Genomic DNA, 24,098 nt, shown 5'->3' with positions numbered 1-24,098 from the left:
TGGAGTGGCTAAATGTTTTCTTTTATAATGTGTCTATGTGCATGGACACTGGTCTCTGTTTTCTGACGCCCTGGGCAAACATATTAATCAGCTCTGAATAATTAATGACTGATATTTTAAGAACTGACTCCAAACTGAGGTTTATATCAAGTGTGTGCATTCATATTGTTGACTTCAGAGTAATGCTTAATTGAATAGAGAGATGGGGCTAGGTATCAAACAGTGAGCACTAAAAAAACAGAGCATGTTTATAACTTCAGTAAAAGCATGTAACTCAAAACTGTACTGCAATGTACTTCTACATGGGACAAAATGAAGTGCACTGGATAGAGCTTTATTGGTGTCATTACCTTAGATGTTTGTTTTGCAACTGTAATGCTAATTGTATATAATACATACATTGTTTTTCAGGTGGTTTCTGCTGTACAGCCTAAGGGAATCAAAGTCAGCAAAGATCAGGATGCAAACAAAGAAAATAAGAGTGAAAAGGTATTTATTTCATTTAATGCCAAATTTTACGAAATAACAAGCGTTGTAACTGTATGATGAGCCCCAGTGAAGACTGAAGTGAAATTTGAAGTGCTTTGTTGAAATATCTTTGATTCAAGTACCGTTTGCCAAATTTCTGCCAAATGGAAGGCAGGTTTCTGATTAATGTTCTGTGGTCTCCCCTGGTGCTGAAACCCTGCACTTATTACAGCTCTTCGTTGGCATTTTTCTGGAAGTACCTGTCTTGCTCCATAGGGAAGCAAATTGATTCTCCTTGTGCAGTGGAAATAGAGAAATAATAACATGTAACAAATAATATCCTTAATGTGAGGCTGCCTGAAATTCAGTAAAATCATGTTATAGGATAATTAAATCAGCTAGGTCTCTTATGTTTCCTATTGCTGTGTAAAACAAGGAAATGACCAAGTGATCTGTAGCTGGCCTGCTAATTGTGAAGCAATTACTGCACAGGAACTTTTGAAAAACCTCACAGCAAATTTTTTAAAAAGGAAAAAAATATGTTTAATATAAACCACAGTTTTAGTCACTAGAAAAAGGGGAAAGAATATCTTTTAATTCCCAGCCAGGTTGCTCTAGTGGCCTAAGTATTTTCCTCGATGCCTTGTTCCTGGGAACTGTGCTTACGAGTGTAGGTCAGGTACAACTTTGAGGGTATCTGGACTGGAGGAGCAGAGACAGAGTTAGTGTGGATGATAACTTTTGCTTGGTGTGGTTTAAATGTCAGCTATGAATATGGTGAAGTTTTGGTTTGATCCAACTCCGTGTAGTGTTCGCTGTACAACCGAGAAGGCCCTCGGTCTCTGAAAGCGTTTTTAGGTCTTGTTTCAGATCCTGTCAGATATGGATGCTGTGAGGCTCAGTTATTCCAAAAAATCAAGAAAGGTGTTGAAGTTGTGCTTTCATGCCAGTGAATAACACTTATAATGAAGCAGTTACGGTCCCTTTTTCATGGTTTTATTGTTTGTATTTCTAATCTGAGAAATGCTCATGCACTTGCCATGCATTGCCTTTAATCTCTAGGACTACAGCGTGTCACTTTCTGTAGCGTTTGGAGGTTAAAGAGGGAACCTAATCTTTTTCAGACCTTTTTCGTCTACTGGTCCTGTAAACTGGTGGGTGGAATATAGAAGACTTTCATTGCCTACATACATAGCTCCTTTTTAGCTTTGAACATTAATTCACAAAGCAGTCACACTGTGCTGCAGTAAGGGCATCTCTGAGTTGGAAAGATTTGCTATTAGTGGATTACTAGTCTGCTTCCCTATGGGAAATCACTGATATTTCCAGTCCTGTCTTCAAAGTGGCACAAAAGAATTGGGTTTGAAAGCGACCATATCGAGCTGAAAAAACTGCCTGTTCCTGTGTGATGAGTTATCTTTTCAATACTGAAGGTTTTTCTACTTAAACACTTAAAACAATTGAGCTTCTTATCGACAGATACTGAAGTTATTTTGCTGTTTGGCTGTTTTAAGCTGTGCTTTTGCCTTTGTGTTGGAAGGAGCTGTGCTAATTCAAAACCACGGTGTAACAAGGTGCTACAGCACAATTTATACACCTGGGTTTTCAGTGGGTAAGAGAAGCTTGACTTTCTGAGCCATAGCAAGCTAATGGATAAGCTTGGGTGTCTTGTGTAATTTCACACGGATTTTCTACCAAACGTTTAAGGTCTTACAAAGACAAAGGGTCAAATTTTAGACTCTCTGTTGTTACTAAATTGCAGCGATACTGGTTTATCATAGGCAGCTGGAAGCAGGGCTGCAGGTTTTCCATCTTTACCTGCTGGTAACACAGAACAGGAGCCCTCGGAGATTTCTTGGGCCTTCTGGATTTCGTACAGTTCTGCCTCTACTGGGATCAAACAAAAAGCAGGCAGCTTGTTTGGTGTATTGTGTACTTAGGGGAAACAGCTGTCATGTCTCCAAGTGCTCTTACTATACACTTTAACTACCATTGGCTAGAAATCATTTCATTTATTAATGTTATGCTGCCTTCAGTGCAGCATTTTTCTGTAATGCTTTTTTTTTAAACCAATGGGACGATGCCAGTCTTAGGATCTCAGAAAATGTACTATGCAGCTGGTATTGCAGCTGGCTACTTGTACAGAATAGTGTAAGTTTAGGCTCAGGATTTTAGAAATCTATATGCAGGTTTAGCTTTCGTCGTACACGATGGAAAATTTGATTGTAGGCTTGGTGTTTGGGTGCTGAGATGTAATTCCTGGCTATAGCAGAAATTTATCACGGCGTTCTGGCTGCCCTAATGGCGTAACGTACTCGGTGTTCCCTTTCTAAAGTGCATCCTGCTATTAGTAGTGGGGTTGCATGGGATACACTTGAATGTAATTTAGTGAAACCGTATAGCAAACTAAGGCACTCTCCTGTTACCCTGAGCTATAAAAACACTTGTTCAGGCGAACAAGCGGCTGTTTTCATTAGATTCTGAGCCTATTCCTTACGCCTGTTATGCGCCGCTATATGCATCATTATCGGAGCTGCCTGTATTTATGTGAGGTAATAGAATTTTATTGTAAGTTATAATTCAAATTATGTTTTAAATTTTAGCCAAAATGGAGGTGAAATATGTCTGAATATTCTTGTAGCTGCATTGAGTTCTTGCTTTGTATTTAAAAGTTTGTTGACTGCAAACGGTACGGGGATATTTTGTTGTCAAGCATCTCTAATGAAAAATGGGGTATAAATTAATGTTTATTTTTAACCCTTGATTAATGCTCATACTTTCATGTTTATGGTACACAAGTGTTTTGTCAACAACTGTGCATGCATGTCTGTATTTTCTTTCTTCGGGTTCAGTGTCTCTTCTTGTTCTGATTTCTTGCACAGAAAGGATATCCTGCAGATTTTAGCTTTGTAATTAAGTGCTGTGTATGTACACATGTAGCTAGGGCTTTTTTTCTTGTGCACGGAGGATGCAAAGCATGTAATTACTTTATTTTGAATCCATTAGAGAAAGCATGGGGCTCCACCTCCGATGAAATTGCCACCTCCTTATAGAGCACGTGAAAGACTGCCCTCAGAGGAAGCTAACGTGGATGAAGAGGAGGAAGAGCCTTCTGCAGAGAGTGAGTAGTGCTGCCATCGTTACGTCAGGTTATGTTTGTGGGACACAGTTGGATTATGTGATAAACATATCTGCCGTTTTCTGCTTGTGTTATGGAAGTGGTGCTGTGTGGCAATAAGCTCTAATCCTCAAACCTGTTCTTACCAAGGGCTACTGATTGTAACTTAGATGGTCTTCTCTTACCAGCCAGGCTCCTATAGCTCCCTTCTGTAACGAGATGTAATCTGTTTTGTCTCAAAGTTTCTAGGTGAGGTCTAGAGGGCTTGCTTTGGCAGTGCTGTCAGCAGAGGAAGTCAAAAGTTATGCTTTACCATTGGAATTGGGGTGGCAGTTGAGCAGGCCTAGGTTGAGAACCACAGGTGCGTAGTCCTCACCCTAAAAAGTTGCAGTTGATTTCTGGCATTGCTGTTCATATTAAATATTTGCCTTTAAAAAGAAAATTTTGCTAATTTGTTGATTCAGTGCTGTTCAGAGAGAAACTCCAATTTTTGTAGTGTCTTTTATGGGAAAGGTTCTGCAGCTCTTCAGCCTGTTTTATTTATGCAGGGAATCGCAATGATTATCACTCTGCAATCATTTAGGGACCTAAAAAGTAGGATGTAGTGCAATTTGAAGCTTCCCACAGCATGACTGAGATTCCAGGATACTACTTTGTTAATTCCAACGCTGGATAAATGGGATATTATTATCCATAGCTTGTCTTCCAATAAAATATTTAGGGATATTAAAGTTGCAGTTAGGAATCCTAAATTAGTTTTTAATGAGTCACTTTGATTTTTTGATTATTTTTTTTACACACTATTGTACTAAAACAGCATACGTGCTTGTTGTTTTTTGTTGTTGTTGTTTGTTTGTTTGTATGTTTTTTCAACTGTGATGTTGCTCCTCATCTTGCGCCTTGGAGTGTTATTTGCCCTAGTATGGGCAAGACAAAGCTGAGGGACGCTGTGGTCGCTTTTGACCTTGAAGCAACTGTGGCTCCCACTCAGAGTGGGATTTCTTCTTCCTTGCTGGCAGTGGTGTGCCATTGAAGCAGAGATGATTAATGAGATTGGTTAGTTTGTCGCTCTTAAGGTCTTATTGGTGGGGATGAAAAAGATTTTGAAATGTATTTCTCACGGAAACTGTGATGAGGGCACAGAAGCAGGGTTTTCATCTCAGCGTCTGTTAATTTAAGGGAAAGTTGGTAGTTCTTGGACAACTGAGATTTTTCCAGAATGTTTTTACTGAGTTTGCCATCTTATCTGTTTGCTGTATGTAAGTTAGTTACCTCAAGAAGGTATTTTTGTATTTTGGGGGGTGATAGTCACAAGGAGCATTTCACTACAAACTCAGTGAATGTCAGATTAAATGTATCCTGTACTTCCAAACCAACTCTGTTTCTAAAACACCAATTGTAGCAAACTGATTTCAGCTTATTAATTATTTATAATTCCCAGTTAAGGATTATATTTGATAACTAGCCTCATACCCAGTTATGTAATTAGGATCTTCCTCTGTCAGTGTGCCTGACAGACCTAAGTTAATACTTTGCACAGAAGTAATTTCTTATTAATGGGCTTGATCATTTTTAGCTGTTCTGCAGTTCCTAATGATCTTGCCAGCTGAGACCAACAGCTGAAAAGGTAAAGCTACTGATACTAAATTCATCAATCTTAGCAGATTTGGCAGCAGCAAGCAGGTCTGTTCAGATGACTCTCCTTCTCTCTACCTTTTTTACTCACTGAAGTTGAATGTTTTGCCATAACTGTCTTAGCCATGAATCCTGGAAAACCAAGATATGCATTTACCACTTTATTCTTCCCCATCTAATTCTGTTTTTTGAAAATAAAAATCAGACTATGGAGTCTTAAACTGAATTTGTACCTCAACCTTTTAAGCATGTTAGAAACGACCTAATTGTGCTTAACAATGGTATTAAGCATCTTGGCAGCTGGGGAATGAGTTTTACAGAGTCTGTTTTCTGTGATCACTTGAAGTCCTCTCTCTAAGTTCCAGTACAGTGGTATTTATGTGATCGACTTAACGTTGTTGAATTTTATCCAGATTTTTGAGCACCGTTCCCAGAAATCTCAGTCCAGGCCTGTACCTGCCCTTTTAACAATGTCTATTTGTTATTTAACATTTTCATACTGGTCCATTCCTTACCCATTTAATCTACTAGCTCTACTGTTTTTGTACATTTAACTAATTATTTACTGAGCTTCACTGAACAATAGTTGAATTACATTTCTTGTTTTCTGTATTTAGAAGATTCAGGTATCTTAAAAGGCGTAAGTGTTGTCTCAGGTAAATTCACATCATAGTCCCTCCTTCCTTCGTTTACTTTCTGCAGTTCTCAGTCTGTGCCAATAGTGTAGAAGGTCTTAGGAGGCATTTTGAGGTGGGACAGCTGTTAAAGCTATGTACTCTGATTGCTCTCCTCGTGGATATTTTATTTTTAGCATTCTTATTAATGTAACTTCAGAGTTGTGAACCTACTCATCAATTTCCTTCATACTCTGGAAGTAGTTCACTTGGTATACTTGATGGTTTTTTTCCTTGCTTGTCATTTGTTCCATCCCATCCTCCCATCTTTTGCCTCATGCTCTTCATCATTCCCCATATTGAAAACGAAAACAAATCACTTAAGTCGTCCTGCCATAACAGAGGAAATTTTTCTTTCCTTTCTGTCCTGTCCATATGGCATCGCAGTCTCCGTGTTTTGTCTGTTTTCTCTTTAAGGTGTCTGAATAACCTTTTGGTATTGATTTAATTTCCCCTGTGGGATCTAAATCCACTTGCCTTTTGGCAGTGCTCCCTTTTACTTCTGCTTTTCCAGCACTGAAACTGTAGCATTCATTGCTGACTTGTAGCAGTTATTTCTTGTAAATGTTCTGCCTTTTCATTTCAGAGGAGGTTTTTGATCCAAATAGGGTGAATCCTTGCTGGATATAGAACTTCTGCATAGTTCTTGGTTTAGAGAAACCCCATACATCCTCCATGTTTCTGTGATTTAATTGCTGAACCCTGTTAACTTTGCAAAGGAGGTCCAGCATTTTATTTATTTATTTTCAAATGTCTTCTTGTATCCAAGGCCCTTAGCTTCAGACCTGCTTCACCTTACATTTCAGATTAATGTAAGCCACCATTACCTCCAAGATCATTACAAGTTCCCAAATAGTGTTTTGCCAGATTTTGAGGGCAAGTTGAAAATACCATTTCCTCTTGTTCTGTTATTTTTCTTTCTAGTGATGCTGTTGAATCTTTGTCAGCATTCAGCTCCAACTGTGTAGTGTGCTTCTTGTTTACTTTTTCCTTTGACTATGCTGTATTGAAGTGTTAACTGGAAGCCTTAAAACAGTTTTGTAAAACTTGAAGCATGTCAGCAGGAATGGTAGTTACATTGATAATAGCTGGAGAAGGAAGACCAAACTTACAGGACTTGTAGAATAATTTGTTTTATTGCTTTCTTATTTAACTCTTGGTCAGATCAGTTTATTAATTCTTAATCCTGCTGCTGCAAAAAAAAAAAAAAAAGACTTCAAAATGCTTCGTCCTATAGACCCGGAAATATTACAGTGTAAGTTCAGAGTTTTTTCCTCCCCATATTAGAAAGTCCATAAGGAAGAGTTAATAACTGTTAATAAGAGTTAATAACAGAGGTTATTTTGGAGGACGTCACTTTCCAAGAAGATTTTTTTTTAAGGTTTCCGAAACCTTAAAAACATCACGTTTTGAATAGGATTAAAAAAAATGAAAACAAGTAAAAGGAGGGAAGAGCACACAAAGAAGCTATTTGTACTGGCAAGCAGCTGTGCTCCAGGCTGTGTCAATAGGCAGGGGTGTGTTTTCCTTCGGTGGCGGATGGCTGTAGGTGTGCGCTAAGGCTCTGCTAATAGACTAATGTGCACCCTGGTGTGGCTTATTGCAGTAATGAGGGGTTAGTTGTAAAAAGAAGTGGAGGAAATGGATGGGCAGAGGAGTTGGTAATGGAATGTTTTGTAAGCTTGTCTTTGGGGCATTCCTAACTGTACACTTTAGATATTTTTTTGTGATAGAGTTGAAGCAATCATAGGTAAAGACCTTAAGAATATATAGAAAACTAAAGAGACATCTGCTGAAAGAACTTAGCCCCCTTAATTTCTATAGATATTTTATTTTTTGGTAAAACTCCTTGTCTAGTTAAGAGACTGAGATTGATCTGGTTGGTTTCAAATAAGTTTAAAATAATAAAAATAGATAAAAATTTGTGAAAGGTGACTTAGATAATGGACTAGATGCTTCTATGCTCAGACTTCCTGTCTGCAGGGATATTTAACTGTATCTAATAAGGGGGTAATAATGCCCCCCTCCTTCTATTTTGTCTGTAGATAATGCAAAAATCAATGAAGCTGTAAGAAAGCATAATGATTAATCTTCTTAAAATGCTTTTGAGGAATGGTGGCTTCTCTACCAAAAGAAGAGATTTTAAAACTTCTCTAGTGTTTTGACCCTGCATTTCCCATCGTGATAAATCTGTGGCTGCTTAGGGTGGAACGGGTGAGTGCGTGTGGGAGTTGGTTCACACAAACCCTCTGCCCATTGCCCACTTGGGGTTGGGTTGGCGTTAGAGAGCACATGGGTATGGCAGCAGAGCACCCTCACCATTCAGACCCGAGGCTTTTAGCAGCTTGCATAGGGTCACAGATGTCCGTACTCCAGCGTGAGGATGAGGGCTTTCATTAAAAACAACAGGTAAAGTGCAATAGAGCTCAGCTGAGATGTGACAGAGGGTATGGTCAAGTATGTGGGGTGTGAAAATATGACCTCAGGAAGTCTCTGTGTCCTGTTGTGGGTGAAGATGACAAAGCTATCATTGTCACTTCAGAAAAACACCAGAGTTATTAACAGTAACTAAATAAAAACAAAGAAACATTCATAAATCAATTTAAGTCTTGAGAATCTGACATTATGTAAAGCAGTGCTACAACAGAGGAGAAGCAATTTTGAATTTCATTTTAATTTTGGGGGGAGGGTGAAGAAAACAACCCCAAACCTGGGATCTTCAGGTGAGGCAGCTTGTGTAGCCAAACACTGCCTCTCCAATAGATGTCACTGCAATCAACAGCAAATAGAGATGATGTTCAAAGAGCAAGATGTAGCCTGGAAAAATGCTTCAAGCATTAAGAAAATAAAATACTGAAAACATGATAATTAAAATTTTTAATTTTCTGAAATCTAGAAACAAGGATATTTAGTACAGTGCATTTCCAAAGATCATGCAAGAGCCAGGATTTGACAAATAAAGCGGTAACATTTTTTTTTGCTTCGTGTTAATCTCTGTTTAATATGACTCTGTACTGCTAATCTTCTTTCCCCATACTTATTCTGACCCATAATTAGATAAAATATTGAAATTTTGTTACCAGCCCTAATGTAGCATCCAGAAAGGTTTTGCATTCCAGGCAGACTTGCAAGCCGTTGTGCCACATGAGGATAGATCACAGCGTTGGTGTCACTGTAGTTAGAGGTTGGGGGTTAGTTTGGGCTTTTGTTATTTGGCTCTTTCTATTTATTTTTTTTTTAACTCTGTTTGTGAATCACATACACAGTTTTCAGCATCTGATGAAGTATTGCAAAAGGAAATTACATTTTTGATGAATTAATAGTAAAATTGCAGCTGGGACTTCTTGTATTTTTTTTTTTTTTTTACTGTGTGCTTGTACATAATGCACTGAACAGATGGCTTTGTGTGTGCTGTGATACATATTCTAAAGAAAGGACAATGAACTTTAAAAATGAACAAATTAATGGTATTAACAAAATAACTATTAGAGTATTTTGAGTTGTTTAAATGTACCATTTGGCACAGAGAATTAGTAAGGATTTCCCCAAATGAATAAGTACGTTTATAAATTGAGAGAGATTTTTATCTTTTTGTAATTACTAAATGAGGGATTTTGCTTCTCTTCAATATTTTGGTTCAACAGACTCATTGTTGTAAAACTGATACTGCTTATTCAGAGTTGCAGCAAAATGCAAGTTATGATGAAGTTTGAATTTTTCTTGTGCTTCTAATAACAGATTGGTTTTGTTTTCTGACACGTTAAAAAACAACAACAACAACAAAAATTCATGAATGCATATCAGTGTTGGGAAACTGCAAGATTTGCAGCGTTGGAAAACAACACATTTAGTGAAGCCATTTGACTGAGAAATTCTTTTTTTTTTTAACCCCTGTATTTGCATGAAAAGGATGCTTGGATAAATAATGTTCATTAACTGTTACTTTGCCGTGCAGTGGGTCATTAAGCGTGATAGTACCTGCAGCGAGCAGTGACATAAACAAACGTTTGAGGTGACTCGTGTTTGGGGACAGAGATGTAATTCGAATGCTAGCAGAGCAAGGCAGTGCACAAACAGCAGCCGTAGAGCATCAGTGGGTCAGATGTGGGAAACCAGGGAGCTGCTTCTCCCTGCATACTTTCATAGGCAGCTTTCATCTGCTGGCAGATGTAACTGTTAGCTTGTGGGTAGCTTGAAATTAATATAATTGATGGCATCTCATAATAGAAACAGACAGACGGTTTGCCCTTAAGGAGAGAAAAATCTCAGAAAAATAGGCCCAAGGTCGTCAGAAGAAAGACAAGCACTGAGTCTGTGTATGATGAGGATTTGAGCTGCTTACAGCATTGAATGTTTGTCAGGAATGCAGATATCTTGAAGTACATGCTGGTACAGCAATGGTACAAGGGGGTTTCCCAGGTAAGGATTCGGATCTATCTCTATATTGTATTTGTTTCCAGCAAGTCATTTTAAGCATTTTTAGTGATATTTTAGAACTAGTGAAGTGCTGGAGATTAGAAAATAATAGCACAGATCTTATTATTTTTTTTTCCTCAGTTTAAAGCATGGACATTTAGCATGATTAGAATACTGAATGCATTTAATGTCTTTAAAATATTTTGTCTTGTGTTTCCTTATAAATCACTGTTTCATTGTAGGTGGGTGTTCAACATTGTTATATACAAAACTGATGCACGCACGCCAGTGCTTAAAGTATAAGAATTCCTAGCATTAAATTTCTTGCTATATAGAATAATCTACTCTTCCATAACTGTTATTGTAATGTAGAGACAGATGGCTGAATTTTCTTCACTTTGCTTGTTAAGAATGTGTTAGGTAAATGTTTTTAGACTAAAATAAAAAGCTGCTGGGGAATCTAAACTGAATATTCAGCATTTTCTTAGTATAAGGAGGCAAAACAAGAATAAAGCAATGTGATAGTAAACAAATGAGCTATTTGCAATGAAGGATAATCTAATCTTTAAATATTGCCTTAGATTGCATTTGTTCTTAGGTATGATCTTTTCTACCAACACAAGCCAGGTATCCAGAGAATAGCATTAAAATGCTAGGCATGAAATATACTGATTTGATGTTTTAAGGTTATTAAATTGTTTCAGGCTTGGTGCAGGTAGCTTATGTTTTTGGGGGTCTTTGATCTTATGCAGGTGTTACAGATAAGCAATTTCATGTAACTCCCATCATAGATGGAAGATGATGTCTGTGGTATAAATCTGCATACACAAGTATCACTGTACAAACTTGCTAAGAGAGGATAATAATACAGGTAGATGTTTATATTACTCTCATTGAAGAACAATATCACTGCAATGACTTGCAACTAAAGATATATAAACAAGAATGCAAATATTTAAAGAAATAAATGAAAGACAAATACTAGCCCATAAAAGGTGGTTATGTGTTTATCTTCTTGAACGTCTGGTTTTGAGATAGGAAGATATCTTTCATCATTACCATCATAAATTATGTTGCTCCACTGCACAAAAAAAAAAAAAAAAACCTTCTGCTTATGCATCATGTCTTGTCCAGACTAGCAAAGAATGGCTTTTAGTTGGAATACAGAATAGATTATTTGCATAATAGCTCTGCTCCAAAATGGTCTGTTTGGTTTAAACAGTAACTCCTCCAAATATGTAGTGGAAGCAAGCCTCTAACAGAAGGGGAAGTAAAAATGTGAAATGACAATAATTTTATTCCTTACAGATGTTACTTAATTTTCTGCAATATTATACTAATTGAGACAGCTGTCCAGAATAACTTCTTTAACTGTTTGAGAAAGTTGAAGTTTTTTTCCTCCTCAGTCTTAAGTCTTGATTCTCTCTTATTCGACACAGTGGCTTAGGGGCTAGTCATCAATTTACCTTCTGCTTTGTACAGATATATAATTGCTCTTTATCAGACTAGCTGGCATTTAAAGAGCGATCCAGAATATTTATCTGTAGGTATGCTAGCTATAGTACACCACAAGACTACCAAACTGTTTCATGGCATGTTGTAGCTACATGCATGTTGAAAACCACTTGCAAGCTAATGACGTGAGGAAGGATACACACACACATATGCACATGCGTGGGTGTGCATGAAAGCCTTTGATATCTGCATCAGATGAACATCTCTATTTTATTAGCAAATTCGAAATATTTCTGCTATATTGAAATTAGAAGAGATGTTGTGGTGATGGGCTAAAGGGCAGGTAGTTCTTCCTGCTATCCCAGAAGCAATAATGAGACTTTTATTAGTAGTATATTTACAGGCATGTCTGTTTGCCTTGTCAGTGTTTAGAGATCGCAGCTTGAGCTCTTCAGTCTCTGTCTCATAACAAAAAGTTATTAGGGGCAATGTTAAAGCATCGATCTTTTGGGAATCATCAAGGAAGCAACAGCTTTCTGTTGCTGTGAATGTAAAAAGTGCGTGTCTGCTGAGAGGAGGTCTGAGGAGCAAAGCCCTCCGAAGCTGAGGACCCAAGGCTGTGCTGGCATCCCTCTGCAGAGAGCTGTGTGTGTGGGCAGCATCTGCGGCTGCTGGCTCCTGTTCTGCATGGGCCTGCTGGTGCTTGTTGGCAGTGAGGGGTGAGTGCCTCCATCGAGACAACCATCGATCCCGTTGTGCGCTGATAGGTGCCTACACACAAGGAGCCCGATCTGCCTGTGTGCAGTTTACCTTTGGAAAGCATTTCCAATGGGCAGGTGGCACATCAGTCTCTGACCAGTGGCTTCTTGGTGCTGTGTGCTCCCTGCTCTCCCACTGCCCTGGATCTGTAACCAGCCAGTGCCAGGATCCACAGCTGTAATTCAAGATCCAGGAGCAGAGTCAGCCTTGGCATCATATGCTGGGGTCGTTTTGAAGAAGGTAAGGGAGAAGGGGGAGCATGGTGGAGCAATGGGATTTGTTGGGTAGAGCATGCAACAGGAGAATAGGGCAGGTAAGGGGACTGTTTGGGTCTTCGTCTGGGGGAAGGACGAGGCTGAAGTGTGGAGGAGGACCCCAGTCTTCTGCACATCTTTGTGTGCACAGAGTCCAGCAGAGAGCCAGCAGCTGCTGCTATTCCTAAGAGCAGTGCCTGAGCAAACTGAATTTGGGAATTGTTGTTCAGGTAATGAGAGTAGTACTGCCAGGTGACAGAGCTACGGGTGGATTACATAGCTGGTAAACCTTGACTTCCTCATACCATTTTGTGGTTTTTCTGTAGATACCAGATGCTTTCAACTTTTTTTTGTTTAATGCCTTAGGTATTTTCAGAGTTTTTTTGTATCACTTACCTGAAAACCAAGTGCATTTGCTATCACGTATATATAAATATGTCTTTTATCTGAAAATTCAGAACCATAAGCTTAAGCTGTGTTATTTGACCTGTCAGTGTTAAATTTATGTATTATACTGAACCAGGTGCTCTGTAAAGTGGGGTGGGAAGTTGCCGTTTCCATGGCATGATGATCCTGGGAATATTGTGAGATATTGAACCTAAGTCTCATATCTGTAACACTTGGTTGCTTAGGGTGGAACCACATACTGGAATTAGGAGTAATTTGGAGGGAAATGCCTTAGTGTGTAGGCACAAGGCATTCGTTTGTGTGTGCACGTGGCATTTAGTTGTGCCTATTTACAATCTGCTTGCGCGAACAGAGAGTTTTTACTCCATCCAACAATTCCTCAAGATATTATACTGTGTTTTCTATCCCTCACAGTGTTTTGGCAGTAAACAGCAAGCAGTAGCACTTGCTGTACCTTAAAACAACACCTGAGTGTATATCCCATAGTGCTGCGGCCTGCAGCTGGCCTGGCAGGGCCCTGAGGGCCTGACCTGCGGGGCCGCGCAGCCACAGCCATTGCTGGGCAGGAGCAGGGAGCAGATCCTGAGGAGATCCCTCAGCCCCTGCCACTTGGCCCTTCAGACCTGGGTGTCTGCTCTGTGCTGGATTGTAAACCTTACTGCATACTGTGTTCTGAACCAACAAGTATGTTTCTTTCAGGTGTTCGGCAATAAACTCAATTTGAAACCACGCAGAAGTCTGCCTGTGATTTCCTCCATTTTGTAACCTGTTATCCTCTTAGGGATATGACAGGTTATTTGGGGATTATCACAGTATCATTTTGTTGTGTATCGTTACTGTATTTGAATAGGCAATGCAGCAATTTTACAGCGAGACCTCATTTCGGGATTGAGTTGTTAGGTGCGGAAGATGTGATTTTTGAAACACTGCTTTTCAAGGGAAGAAATCCATTAGGTGAACAGCCTGACAGAGTGGCGAGCAGTCAGCGAGGTGTCATTGAAGGGGCGAGAGAAGAGTAGGAGGGAAAGAAATGAGATGAGACCAGGACTTGATGGACGAGGGAGTAAGTAGAGCTGTATGCAAGGATGAGCACGGGCAGCTTATGAGCGAGGGCCAAGAATGCCATTGAAAGGGATTTTATGAGGAATGGGGAGCGCAGCAAGGCCTGTCGGCCACAGAATGATGCAGTCATGCTTTTGTGCATGCAGGAGGCACGTTGTGGCGTTGTAAATGGGACGGACTCGCACAGTGACACACGGCAGGGAGACAGCCTCCTCCAAGGGCTGAGCCAGCAGCAGCTGCCGGCAGCGCAGGCGGATGGCTCTTGGCGTCGGAGCAAACCGAAGGGCTAACCCTTTTGGCACCCCTTGCTGGGTCGTTACAGCAGCCAGTCGGTACATCTGCTCTGGCCCTTCCTCCCTGTCCCTGGAGAGCTGTGTCGGCAGATCCCTCCTTTTCCAGCTCAGCTGCTGCCTGCCCCCTGCACGGAGGGGTTGAGGATGGGGTACCCATTGGGTGCTCTCTGTGCTGCCTGCAGTGAGGAGTTGAGTGTGGAGTTGTGAAGAGTTTAACGAGTACTTCTGTGAGTACTGCAGCTAATGAAGTTGGATTCCTACGGATTTGTGTCTCCTGCTCGACTGACTTGGGTGTCAAGGAAGGTGTGAGCTCTGATTTAAGCTTTTCCTGCAACTGGAGCATTTCTAAGGGCTTTCTCTCATGTGAATTCTTTGGTGCTTTAATAAAGTGTGATCTCACACTGAAGCCTTTCCCTCAGTCAGGGAATTTATCAGCATTCTCTCCTCTGCACAGCTGCCTATTTTCATGAACCTTTTATAGTACCTTTGAGACCTCTAGTCCACCGTCAGACTTGCATCAAATTGGCCAGCAGGTTCAAAAGTTTTGGGGCAGGAGCTTGGATGCACAAGGTGTGATTGCAGAAGTTTCCTTTCTAGAGGAAAGCGGAATAAAATGATTTACCATCTTAGAATTTAACTTAATGTAAATTAAGGGATTAAAATATAAGGAATAAACACTGGAACATAACCCCTGGACCGCAGTTGGGTAGACCTTGTGTCTGTTCTAGCTTGGTTAGTCTGTTGGATGTCTTGGTTGGCCATGTGTGGTAAGATACACAAAGCATCTTGACCCATCTGGAGCATCATGCCACAGGCTCTGGAGGTTAGGTGGCCATTTAAATTTTAAAAATAAATAAAAGGCAGGATCCATGGAGTTCCAGCTTACCTGAAAGACACTGTTTATTCATGAGGACCAAGATTTGGAAGCCTCTGGATCATCCCTTTTAAAGGCTAAATTCATGCAAATGAAAAAAACAGTTGAATATAAGCTAAAAAACAAACAAAAAAAAAAAAACAAAACAAAACAAACAAAAAAAAACAGTAAAAACTACCATACCCCAGTCTTATTTTTCCTTTTTTTTTTTTCTTTTTTTTTTTTTTTTTAACTCTCTCTCTGAGTTGATTTCCTCCTCCAGTCAGAGTGGAAAAAGTAAGTCTATTTAATATGGTCAAGTTTATCCGTTTAGCTCTTCTCCTTTGGATAAATCCTTGGAGGTGGATTTCTTTTTTCTTTTTCTAGAAGGAAAAAAAATGTGCTTGGCATACTGACATATTGCAAGCATTTTTAAAATACATCATCAATTTCATGATTATAATTACTCTTATTTAAAAATGCCCAAGACTTAATGCATTAACATCTTTATTTCATTAAATACATTAAAGTGAAGCTATTTTTTACCTAATGGCATATTTTGATACTGAAAAAAAATTACTGTTAAAATAGTCTGTTCACTTGTTTGCAATTTTATTTTTATTCTGCAGAGAAGTGAATGCCGTGCTCAAAATTGCTTATGTGAAATGTGGTATAAGCAGAGATGCCTGCTAATCCTTCACTTCGTTTTACTCTTTGAGAAACAGAAAATAGGTCTGTCGCACTCTGTCCTTTGGAGAGATTAAAAAAGTCAGAATAGAATTTCCAATACAAAATATTCTCTTATTTAATCAAGTTATTAAGTTGTATGATGTCATAAGTGTAGCTTAAACCTGATTAACTGCTTGGATAGACTCTCAAGACAGCTGATTAACTAAGATGTATGGTTTGTTTGTGGAGAGCATACAACTTTTAGGATTTCACAATGATTTTAAATAGTGTTTTTTGTGTGGTGAGGAATTGTTTATCTATTCATCTGCCCAGGTCCCCTCACCTTTACCTTGTCACCCTCCTTTAATGTTTTGTTATTTCTCAGGCTGAAGCTCCACCACATGATGTGATATGACTGCAGACAAAAAGGGGGATCGCTGTGTGCATGTCCCCACTCCAGTTGTTTAAGGTGTTGGGGTGATTGTTGCCCTTCCCTTCCTCAGCCTGTTCAGCCAACTCATCCAGCAGAAACCTGTGCTGCCATTAAGCAGGACTGGTTTTCTGGTGGGTTAGTGACCTGCACTCTCTCAGCCCTCCTGAAACAGGAGAGGAGAGAGGGTTTGTGTTCAAGGTGGGAGCACAGCCAGGCACCAACGCTTGCTTTTGGCCAAGCCTTGTAGTTCTGTGGCTGGCTCAGGAAGGGGATCCTGTGGAGTAAGATCACTCACCCCGGGAGAGTTGAGATGGGTATTAAAAATCTCGTTTAGAAACGTGGAAGTAGGTAAGTAGGTCCCTGTCTTTGTATGCCTCTCCTGGACTTGAAGCTTTATGTAAGGAGCCAGTAGCTGCCAGCTGCTGGCTATGCCATCAGCTCATGTCTCTGTTTCACTTGGAGTGCTGTGATGAATGCAGTAGGCATCACGAGCAGGATATATGCATCGTAGCTGAAGACAGGAAAGATACAGTAGAATAATTATTAGTGGGTAATTTTGCTTACAGAAAAGGTTTTAGAGTGAAGTTATGGCTGTGCAGTTGTTTTGTTCTAAGGTACATAAATCAGAAGTCTCCAGCACGGTCAGGTGTTGCAGTCATTTTCCTTCTTTATTCTGCATTTTACCTTGGCAATCAAAGGCAAGCCGTGACATTGGGGAACTCTACATTATGCTTAAAAGACAAACAAAAACTCTGAGCATTCCTTGGTGTTGCAAAAAGCTAGAAAAGGTGACTCAAGTGCAGTTTGATAGCTCAAAGACCCAGGACCTAGAACCGACCCAGGGTTACTCTTCTGAAGTGTTTGGGCTCTGTGGGGGTACTGCATGACGTGGGGAGGTGTGGGGTGGGCTGTGCCTCTACTGCTTATCGAACACGTTGCTTCCTGGCTGCATACCCAGAAGTGTGCAGTGATGGGACGGACATGGAGCACATCAAAATGCAGTGCAGGGCTGGCTTTAAGTAGCTGAGAGCTCTCAGAAAGAAAGGGGAATGGGAGACCATAGTTTCAGTGTCCTTTGCAAAACCAGGGGATCCTAAAAGTCATCTGATAGCTTGGGAGTGTTTGAGCAGCTGTAATCAGTTCGGTGGAAGACTGACAGTGTGTGAGCCTAGCAAAATGCTGTTTCTTAATAGCTCCCTGAATCATGGAAATGGAGAAGACAAATAATACTAAGCAGTGTTGTGGGGACGGTCGGATCTGCTTGTCTGCTCTGTCTGCAAGTACTCCCTATCCCATTAAGTCCTCTCAAAGCTGGATATGCATCTTATTAATATTAAGCTGCTTTTTATTTAAATTGTATTTGAACTAGTTTTCTGCTTTCAGACGTACATTGTAAGTCTTCAATAGCAACTTCCATAAAGATCTGAGCATACTCTAATCAATTAACATAACCTAAATGACAAAAGTGCATATTTGGGAAATGTATGCATTCACCCAGAGAATTAGGAGAAATCTGGACCCGGAGTTGCCTGTAAGAAGCCAGCTCTTGACTTTTTCTTCAGCTGCCTGAAACAAAGACCTATTCTCTCCACAGCTTATTCAGCTAATTCAGTGGGAATAAAAATAGCTTATCGAACCCGAACAAATTGTTAGAAGCTGGAAAAGGATATTTTTCTTTTCAAGTCCGTGAATAAAAACCGAGAGTGTGAAGTTGAGAGTTGTCAGTTTGAAAATTATGGAAGTGTTTGTGGCCGCGGCGTGATGGCAGAACCTCCTCTGAGGTCCCTGCGCGGCGCTTTTCGTTAACTAGGTGTCGGTGAAGGCCCAAAGACAGACAGAAGGAAATCTTTGACAAAGTGGGAATTGGACCATTTAAAAATGTTTTTTATCACCGTGGAACCTTTGGTGCAAATCGGTCTCTGCTGTGGGCAACAATGCATTTGTTTAATGCTCCAATTTTAAATGACTATTTATTTTATTAAAAAAAAAAAATCTTATTAGTCAAAGTTGGCATATTTGAATGTAATATTTTTATTACAAAGCTGTTTCTTGTGTTTTAATTGCATTCTAATTCCTGTCCAAATACAAATGGTGTATTTCACTAGGAAATGTATATACTGTAAAAGAAATGTTGTTCAAAATATCTGACGTACGTGATAAATATTGAGCATCAACAGATGTATATTAAGTTGTGTTTCCTTAAGTGCTCGTGTAGTATTTTATCTCCATAGTTGGCATACAGAAGGCACAGACTATGTAAATACCATCTTTTGTCACAGATAAATGTATTTTTAGTGGTAAATAACCAGTAGTAATCATTATTTAGCAAAAGAACTGAAAACTTTAAAAAGAAAACAAAATACTAAACAGGGTTAAAACTTACTGTTAAGATCCCTGCATTAAATCACATCTCAAATAGCTGATTTTATCTGCCTTCCCTGGGCCTTCTCCCTGTTCAGGCTCTCTTTTCTATCACGTGGCCGTGTGGGTATTTTCCATGGCTTTACCCTGCTGGATGACTCATCCGACTTTAATCTTTTCTAATCATTGTCACAGCATATTTTAAAAATTGCTATACAAACAGATTTAGACTACTGTGGTGTGGTTTTTTTATATATATAAATTTAATTTAGCCTGTGTCAAGTCTGTTACCTAGCATTGCTGCCTTGCCAGGCCGTGCTTCCCCAGCAGAGCAAGCGATCGTGTCAGGGTCATCCCTCTCCAGCCTGCTCTTTTCCCAGCCAGGTCTTTCTTTATTTTTTTCTCCCTCTGTCCTTTTTCCTAGGATCAGTTTTCAGCCAGTTCAGCGAGTGGGTGGTATTGTGGCTTGTTATTGCAACAGCTTTTACAGAAGCTTTATGTTTTTTGGTCTACATTTCACCAGTAGTGTCAATTCCTCTGAAGGAAGCTCTTCCTTTAAGTCCAAAAGTTTCATTTTTTTTTTTTTTTTTATCCTGTCCACCTTTAGATGGAGGAGGTTCAGGATCCCATTGCAGATTCACAGATTCAGAGTGAATCACTGTGCAAGAGATGTCTCATTGCCTTCTGAGAGGTGTTCCCTGTGCTCCCTTTCCAGTTACTTACAGCTGGGAAAGTGGGGGCTCGGCCCATGGGAGCCTTCGTTAGGTAACAAACTTCCAGGTTTTGACCACAGTCTGATGCTGTTCGCTTTAATGAGACTTGGTGCAGAAAGATTCCGAGATAATGACTGTGCTGGTCTTTTTGTGGGAACATCATTATTTAAAGATGAAACACTGTCAGGTCGAGTTACTCTGTTGCTGTCAGGGGAGGAAGAATTTAAATTTCACAATATTAATTTGTTAATGTGGAGACCAAGCAGAAAAGCAGTGGATTAGAGCTCTCCCAGTATTCCTTGTTCAGACTCACACACACTTGATCTTCCTTCTAACGAGAAGCAGCTTTCAGATGCAGGTGTAGAGGAGAACGGACCGCACAACGTGAGCAGCAGCAAAATGGGAGCCAAGCAACGTGAGCAGGAGCCAAACAGAAAGCCTGCTCCTACTAAAAAGTTGCTTAGAAAAGAGATCTTTATCCAAGTTGTGAGTATTTTTCCAAAACTCCATTGTAAAATGGGTCATTGAAACATCCTCTGTCACAGCCTCTGTGTATCTCATTGTCTGAGCACGTCGTGCACCCTTCCAGGTCACCCTGACAATCGGGTGCAACAGCCACAGTGCAGAGGCCAGAAGAATTTCAAATTTCCTTGAGACTGAGCAGATGGGAATCAGAATTTGAGTCTTCTGACACTGCTACCACGTGCTGGCTTCCCAGAGAGCTGTGTTAGGTCAGCCTCAGCTCTCCTCGAGCCCACCGGCTCCAACAACCGAACCTTATCTCCGGGCTGCTCTGTGCCATCACCGCTGGCTCAGCTGACAGCCCTGGTATTTTGGTCTTAGATGACTGATGGCACAACATAACACAGTGTGATATTACACAGAAGAGTATTTTTCTCTGGGATTTCTTCAGCTACCTCCTCAACAGCCTAGAAATGGGGTCTACGTCGGCTGTCTTTTGAGGCTGTACCGTGGTTTAAGGCTGTAATAAGATGAAAATGTCTACACCTTTCGTGGGCCCGAGCGTCAGCTGTGACGTGATCTATTTCTATGCATAACTATTTGCATGCTCAAAGAGGGTTTTATCAAAGGGAAAATGTCTTTGTTGCTGTTTGACTGCATGTAATCAACCGGTGGCAGTAGGAAGCTCAAGCAGCTACTCGTTCTGCGCATCTCCTAGCCAGATAAAAACGTTTCTCAGACACGAGGAGTAGGCAAGAAACATGCGGGCAGCTTTTGCCAGCCTTTTCTAGCACAGTCTGTGAGGTGGTGGCATCGTCAGCTGGAGCTCAGCAGTCAGCGCTCCGCGGGAGTGACTGATTGCTGGATCACAGCACCCAGAGGAGGTCACTTCTGAGTAAACCCGAGCGCTTTGATGAGGGTTAATGCATAATTTGAAAGGCAAATGAGTGGAAGTATTGTGTGCAGGGGAGAGGAGATTCCCTTATAATCAGCGGTTATTAGCATCAGGATGTTGTGTTCAGCATGCTTTCGCTAAATCTTCTTTTAAGTGTTGAGGATCTCACATCAGTCTGAATAGACTCGTCACGTCCTTCTCATCTAATTAAAACCGCCGAAAAAGATGCAGCATCCCTTCCTCCCTGCTCAGAGAACTTAAGTGCTGTGTAAAGAAACCGTGGCTTCTAGAAGGAAGCTTTGGGCCTGAAATGGGGGAAAAGTAGCTGGCAGAAGTCTGTCTGTTCAAAATAAGGTGGTGATGCAGGTCCGTGGTGTTACGGGCTGCAGCTGGCCTGTTTCTTCAGGCAGGGCTCAATGCCTCTTTAGATATCCTGTTCTCTAGGGTGTGATGGTTCCTTGGTTGTAGGAAGAAAGAAATAATGATTAGATAACTGCTTCTAAATGCCACCTGCTCCTGGGAACAAAACAAAATGGTATTTGAAGTGGATTATGGAGATTCTCATTACACCCTTGTTCCTGGATTAGTCAGAGATTACTAGGAGAAACTTCTACCTTCTCGTGTAGGAAGGGTGATGTGAGGGACAAGTAGGATTTAAGGAAAGCATTGGAGGAGACAGGAACTTTTGGTGAGCCGCAAAGCAGTGCAAGCATTTGTGTGGCACGAGAGGAGCAAACCCAGATGGGAACCTGAGCTGACGGCAGCGATCAGAGGTACCAAATAACTGCCTGAATCCCTTCACACACAAATGGAAAGAGGCAGCCTTCAAGCGAGGGTAAGGATACTGGTTTGGGAGAGTGTAACTTGTTTTTTGCTTGTGCTTGGGTGGGTTGCATTTGTAAGGGTAGGAAGCCCATGCTAGCTGCTCATTTAGAGAAGGCTTAGCCAGCGGGGCACCTAATGCACGCTCCCTCCCCTGTATGTTTAAGCTGCTGAGCTTTGGGATACAAAGGGAACCCCACAGCTGCCCCATCCCACCCCCAGGTGCTCCCTGCCCACCTGGCTGCAGATAAGAGCACCCCCAAAGGTACGAGCTCCAGCAGTCGCCATCCTCTCCTCTCCTCCCCCCAGGGAGGGGGACGGGGCATAGCAAGAGTCTGGCTCTTCCATTTAGGGTTGCCAGCGTTGAATACAACTGCCCTATTTTTCTCTCGTGTGCTGGTCACTGAGAGAAGAATGCAAATTAAGTTACGGAATTTAAGAAAGCATTGCAGAAATCATCTTCCCTCTATCGGTTTAAAGCTTATGAAAACAGACAAGTGCATCGCTTCTGAGATAAGGTTTGGAGAACTGCTTGCCTCCTCAGAGCTGAATGGAGAGCTAGCGGGAAGATTAAAACAATCAGCTTATTATATTATTAGTAGTGGGAGAATTCTAAACCCCACTTGTTCAATTACGGTCCCTTAAATATGCTTATTTGGGTTCTTGTAAATTGTAATCAGTAAATTAGACACGCTGCCCTCGCAGCTCCAGGGTTAGCTTTCAAGGGACTTCCCACTTAAAAAAAAAATAAAAAAATAAAAAATGTTTAGAGTGAAATCAAGAAGGGAATTAGTTGTTTGATATGCAAGGATGGCTCCGCGTGGGGGATGCCGGCTGCATCCTGATAGCTATCTGCCGAAGGCAAAGCCGCGCTGCTGGTGCTGCAGCGCTGCTGGCCCAGCAGAGGAGTCTCGGAAATGCACAGGCTGTGCCCGTGCCGTGTGCCACGCAATGGGAACGGGAGCTAACAACGTGGCAGTGAACACGGGCTGATAAATGGGGCCGTCATCGAGTCTCCAGAAGCCAGCCGACGTTGCTAATAGTTGTCTGAGGCGGCGCAAGAGGAATGGAAAATCCTCGCTGTCGCCTCCTACACGCAAACATCAGCTGTCCGTAATTTCTGTAGTGTTTTGCCTCTCCCCCCTCTCTTTTTGTTTTGTGTCAACAGTTTTAATCAGTTTTAATATCAGGCATTCGATCCCAACACCAGTCAGATGGCCGAGTCCAGGGCTTGTTCTGCCCTCTTCTTACTTTCCTGGGCGGGCTGATTGCATCGTGCGGAGACAGCCTTCAAAGAGAAATCCCTCTTCCCTTTCAGCTCCTTGAACGGGAGGTTTCAGCAGGTGTGGGAAGCGGGCTCCTCGGCCTTTTGCAAGTGTTTTGTGTGGCTTTGCAATGCAAAGAGCCTCTGGTCTTCCTGGCAAGCGACGTGTTTCTTCAGTGCAGATAAATTGTGTGTTTGTAGCAATGCTACATCAAGCGAGCTCAATGTCCTGACCATATCTTCCCCATTTATTTCCCTTATCTCTCTTTAATATAATAGGGGTAGCGGCTGAGGCAGGGAAACATACGCAGCAGCATAATAGTACATTGTCTGAGAGCAGTTGTCTTCCATTTCCAGGGTTTCTCTTCTGAAATGCAATTGTCTGCTAATGTCACCGGGAAACGCGACTGCAGGAGCAATGGCTGGAGTGCATGCCTCTGCTTTTGGCTCACGCTGCATCCGTACAGTATTTTTAAAAGCAACTGGCTACAACCTTGGCTAATTAAATGCCGCTGACGAGCTGTGTTTGCAGAAGTTGTGGTAGGCACGTTGTCACCGAGCGGGGAAACTGCTCCGCAGCGCCAGCACAAAACGCGCCGCGTCCCACGGGCACGGCAGTAACAACCGAATTACAATTGCCTCGTGTAAAGGATCTGGTAATGAAGGCAGATAATGGAATTCTTCGCCAAAGCAGATGCTAACTGGCTCCCCGATGCTAGGCAGGGAACTGGAAAGTGAGACCAGCTGGGGGCAGAGGGAACAGCTGAAAAAGGCATTAAAAAGGAGACGCCTTGGATCCGCGTTTGTTTAAGCAGTAAATACTTGTTTAAAAGAACCTTATAAGATTCTTATTAAGAGGCAAACTGAGAATAGGATTACACCCTTACAGGAAGGCAGCGGGATGCCCAGAGGAAAGCCGTGTGTGGATCGGAGGAGGGAGGTACCGGCAGCAGCAGGAACAGCGCCTTGCCTTGCCGCTCGCACCGCCAGGCGGGCGGCCGAGGACAGCCCTGGGAAGTGTGTGATTGTGGGAGGTGGCGCTTGTGCCAGCCACAACCTTCTGCTGCTCCGGGAGGAGACGGCG

At 41.4% G+C, this 24,098-nt stretch overlaps 1 protein-coding gene across 1 annotated transcript in view; it reads left to right on the top strand.

Moving 5' to 3' along the window:
• PATJ (PATJ crumbs cell polarity complex component) overlaps positions 1 to 24,098 on the top strand; it is a 141,759-nt gene that overhangs the window by 56,055 nt on the left and 61,606 nt on the right. The window contains exons 28-29 of the mRNA XM_032192027.1: positions 412 to 489; positions 3,475 to 3,589. Of these exons, the coding sequence (XP_032047918.1) occupies positions 412 to 489; positions 3,475 to 3,589 (193 nt within the window). The remainder of the gene's footprint in view (positions 1 to 411; positions 490 to 3,474; positions 3,590 to 24,098) is intronic.

The sequence above is a fragment of the Aythya fuligula genome, chromosome 8 (assembly GCF_009819795.1).
Source record: "Aythya fuligula isolate bAytFul2 chromosome 8, bAytFul2.pri, whole genome shotgun sequence".
Classification (NCBI taxonomy): domain Eukaryota; kingdom Metazoa; phylum Chordata; class Aves; order Anseriformes; family Anatidae; genus Aythya; species Aythya fuligula.
Note: the sequence above shows the minus strand (reverse complement) of the source record. Positions and strands in the feature narration are given on the sequence as shown.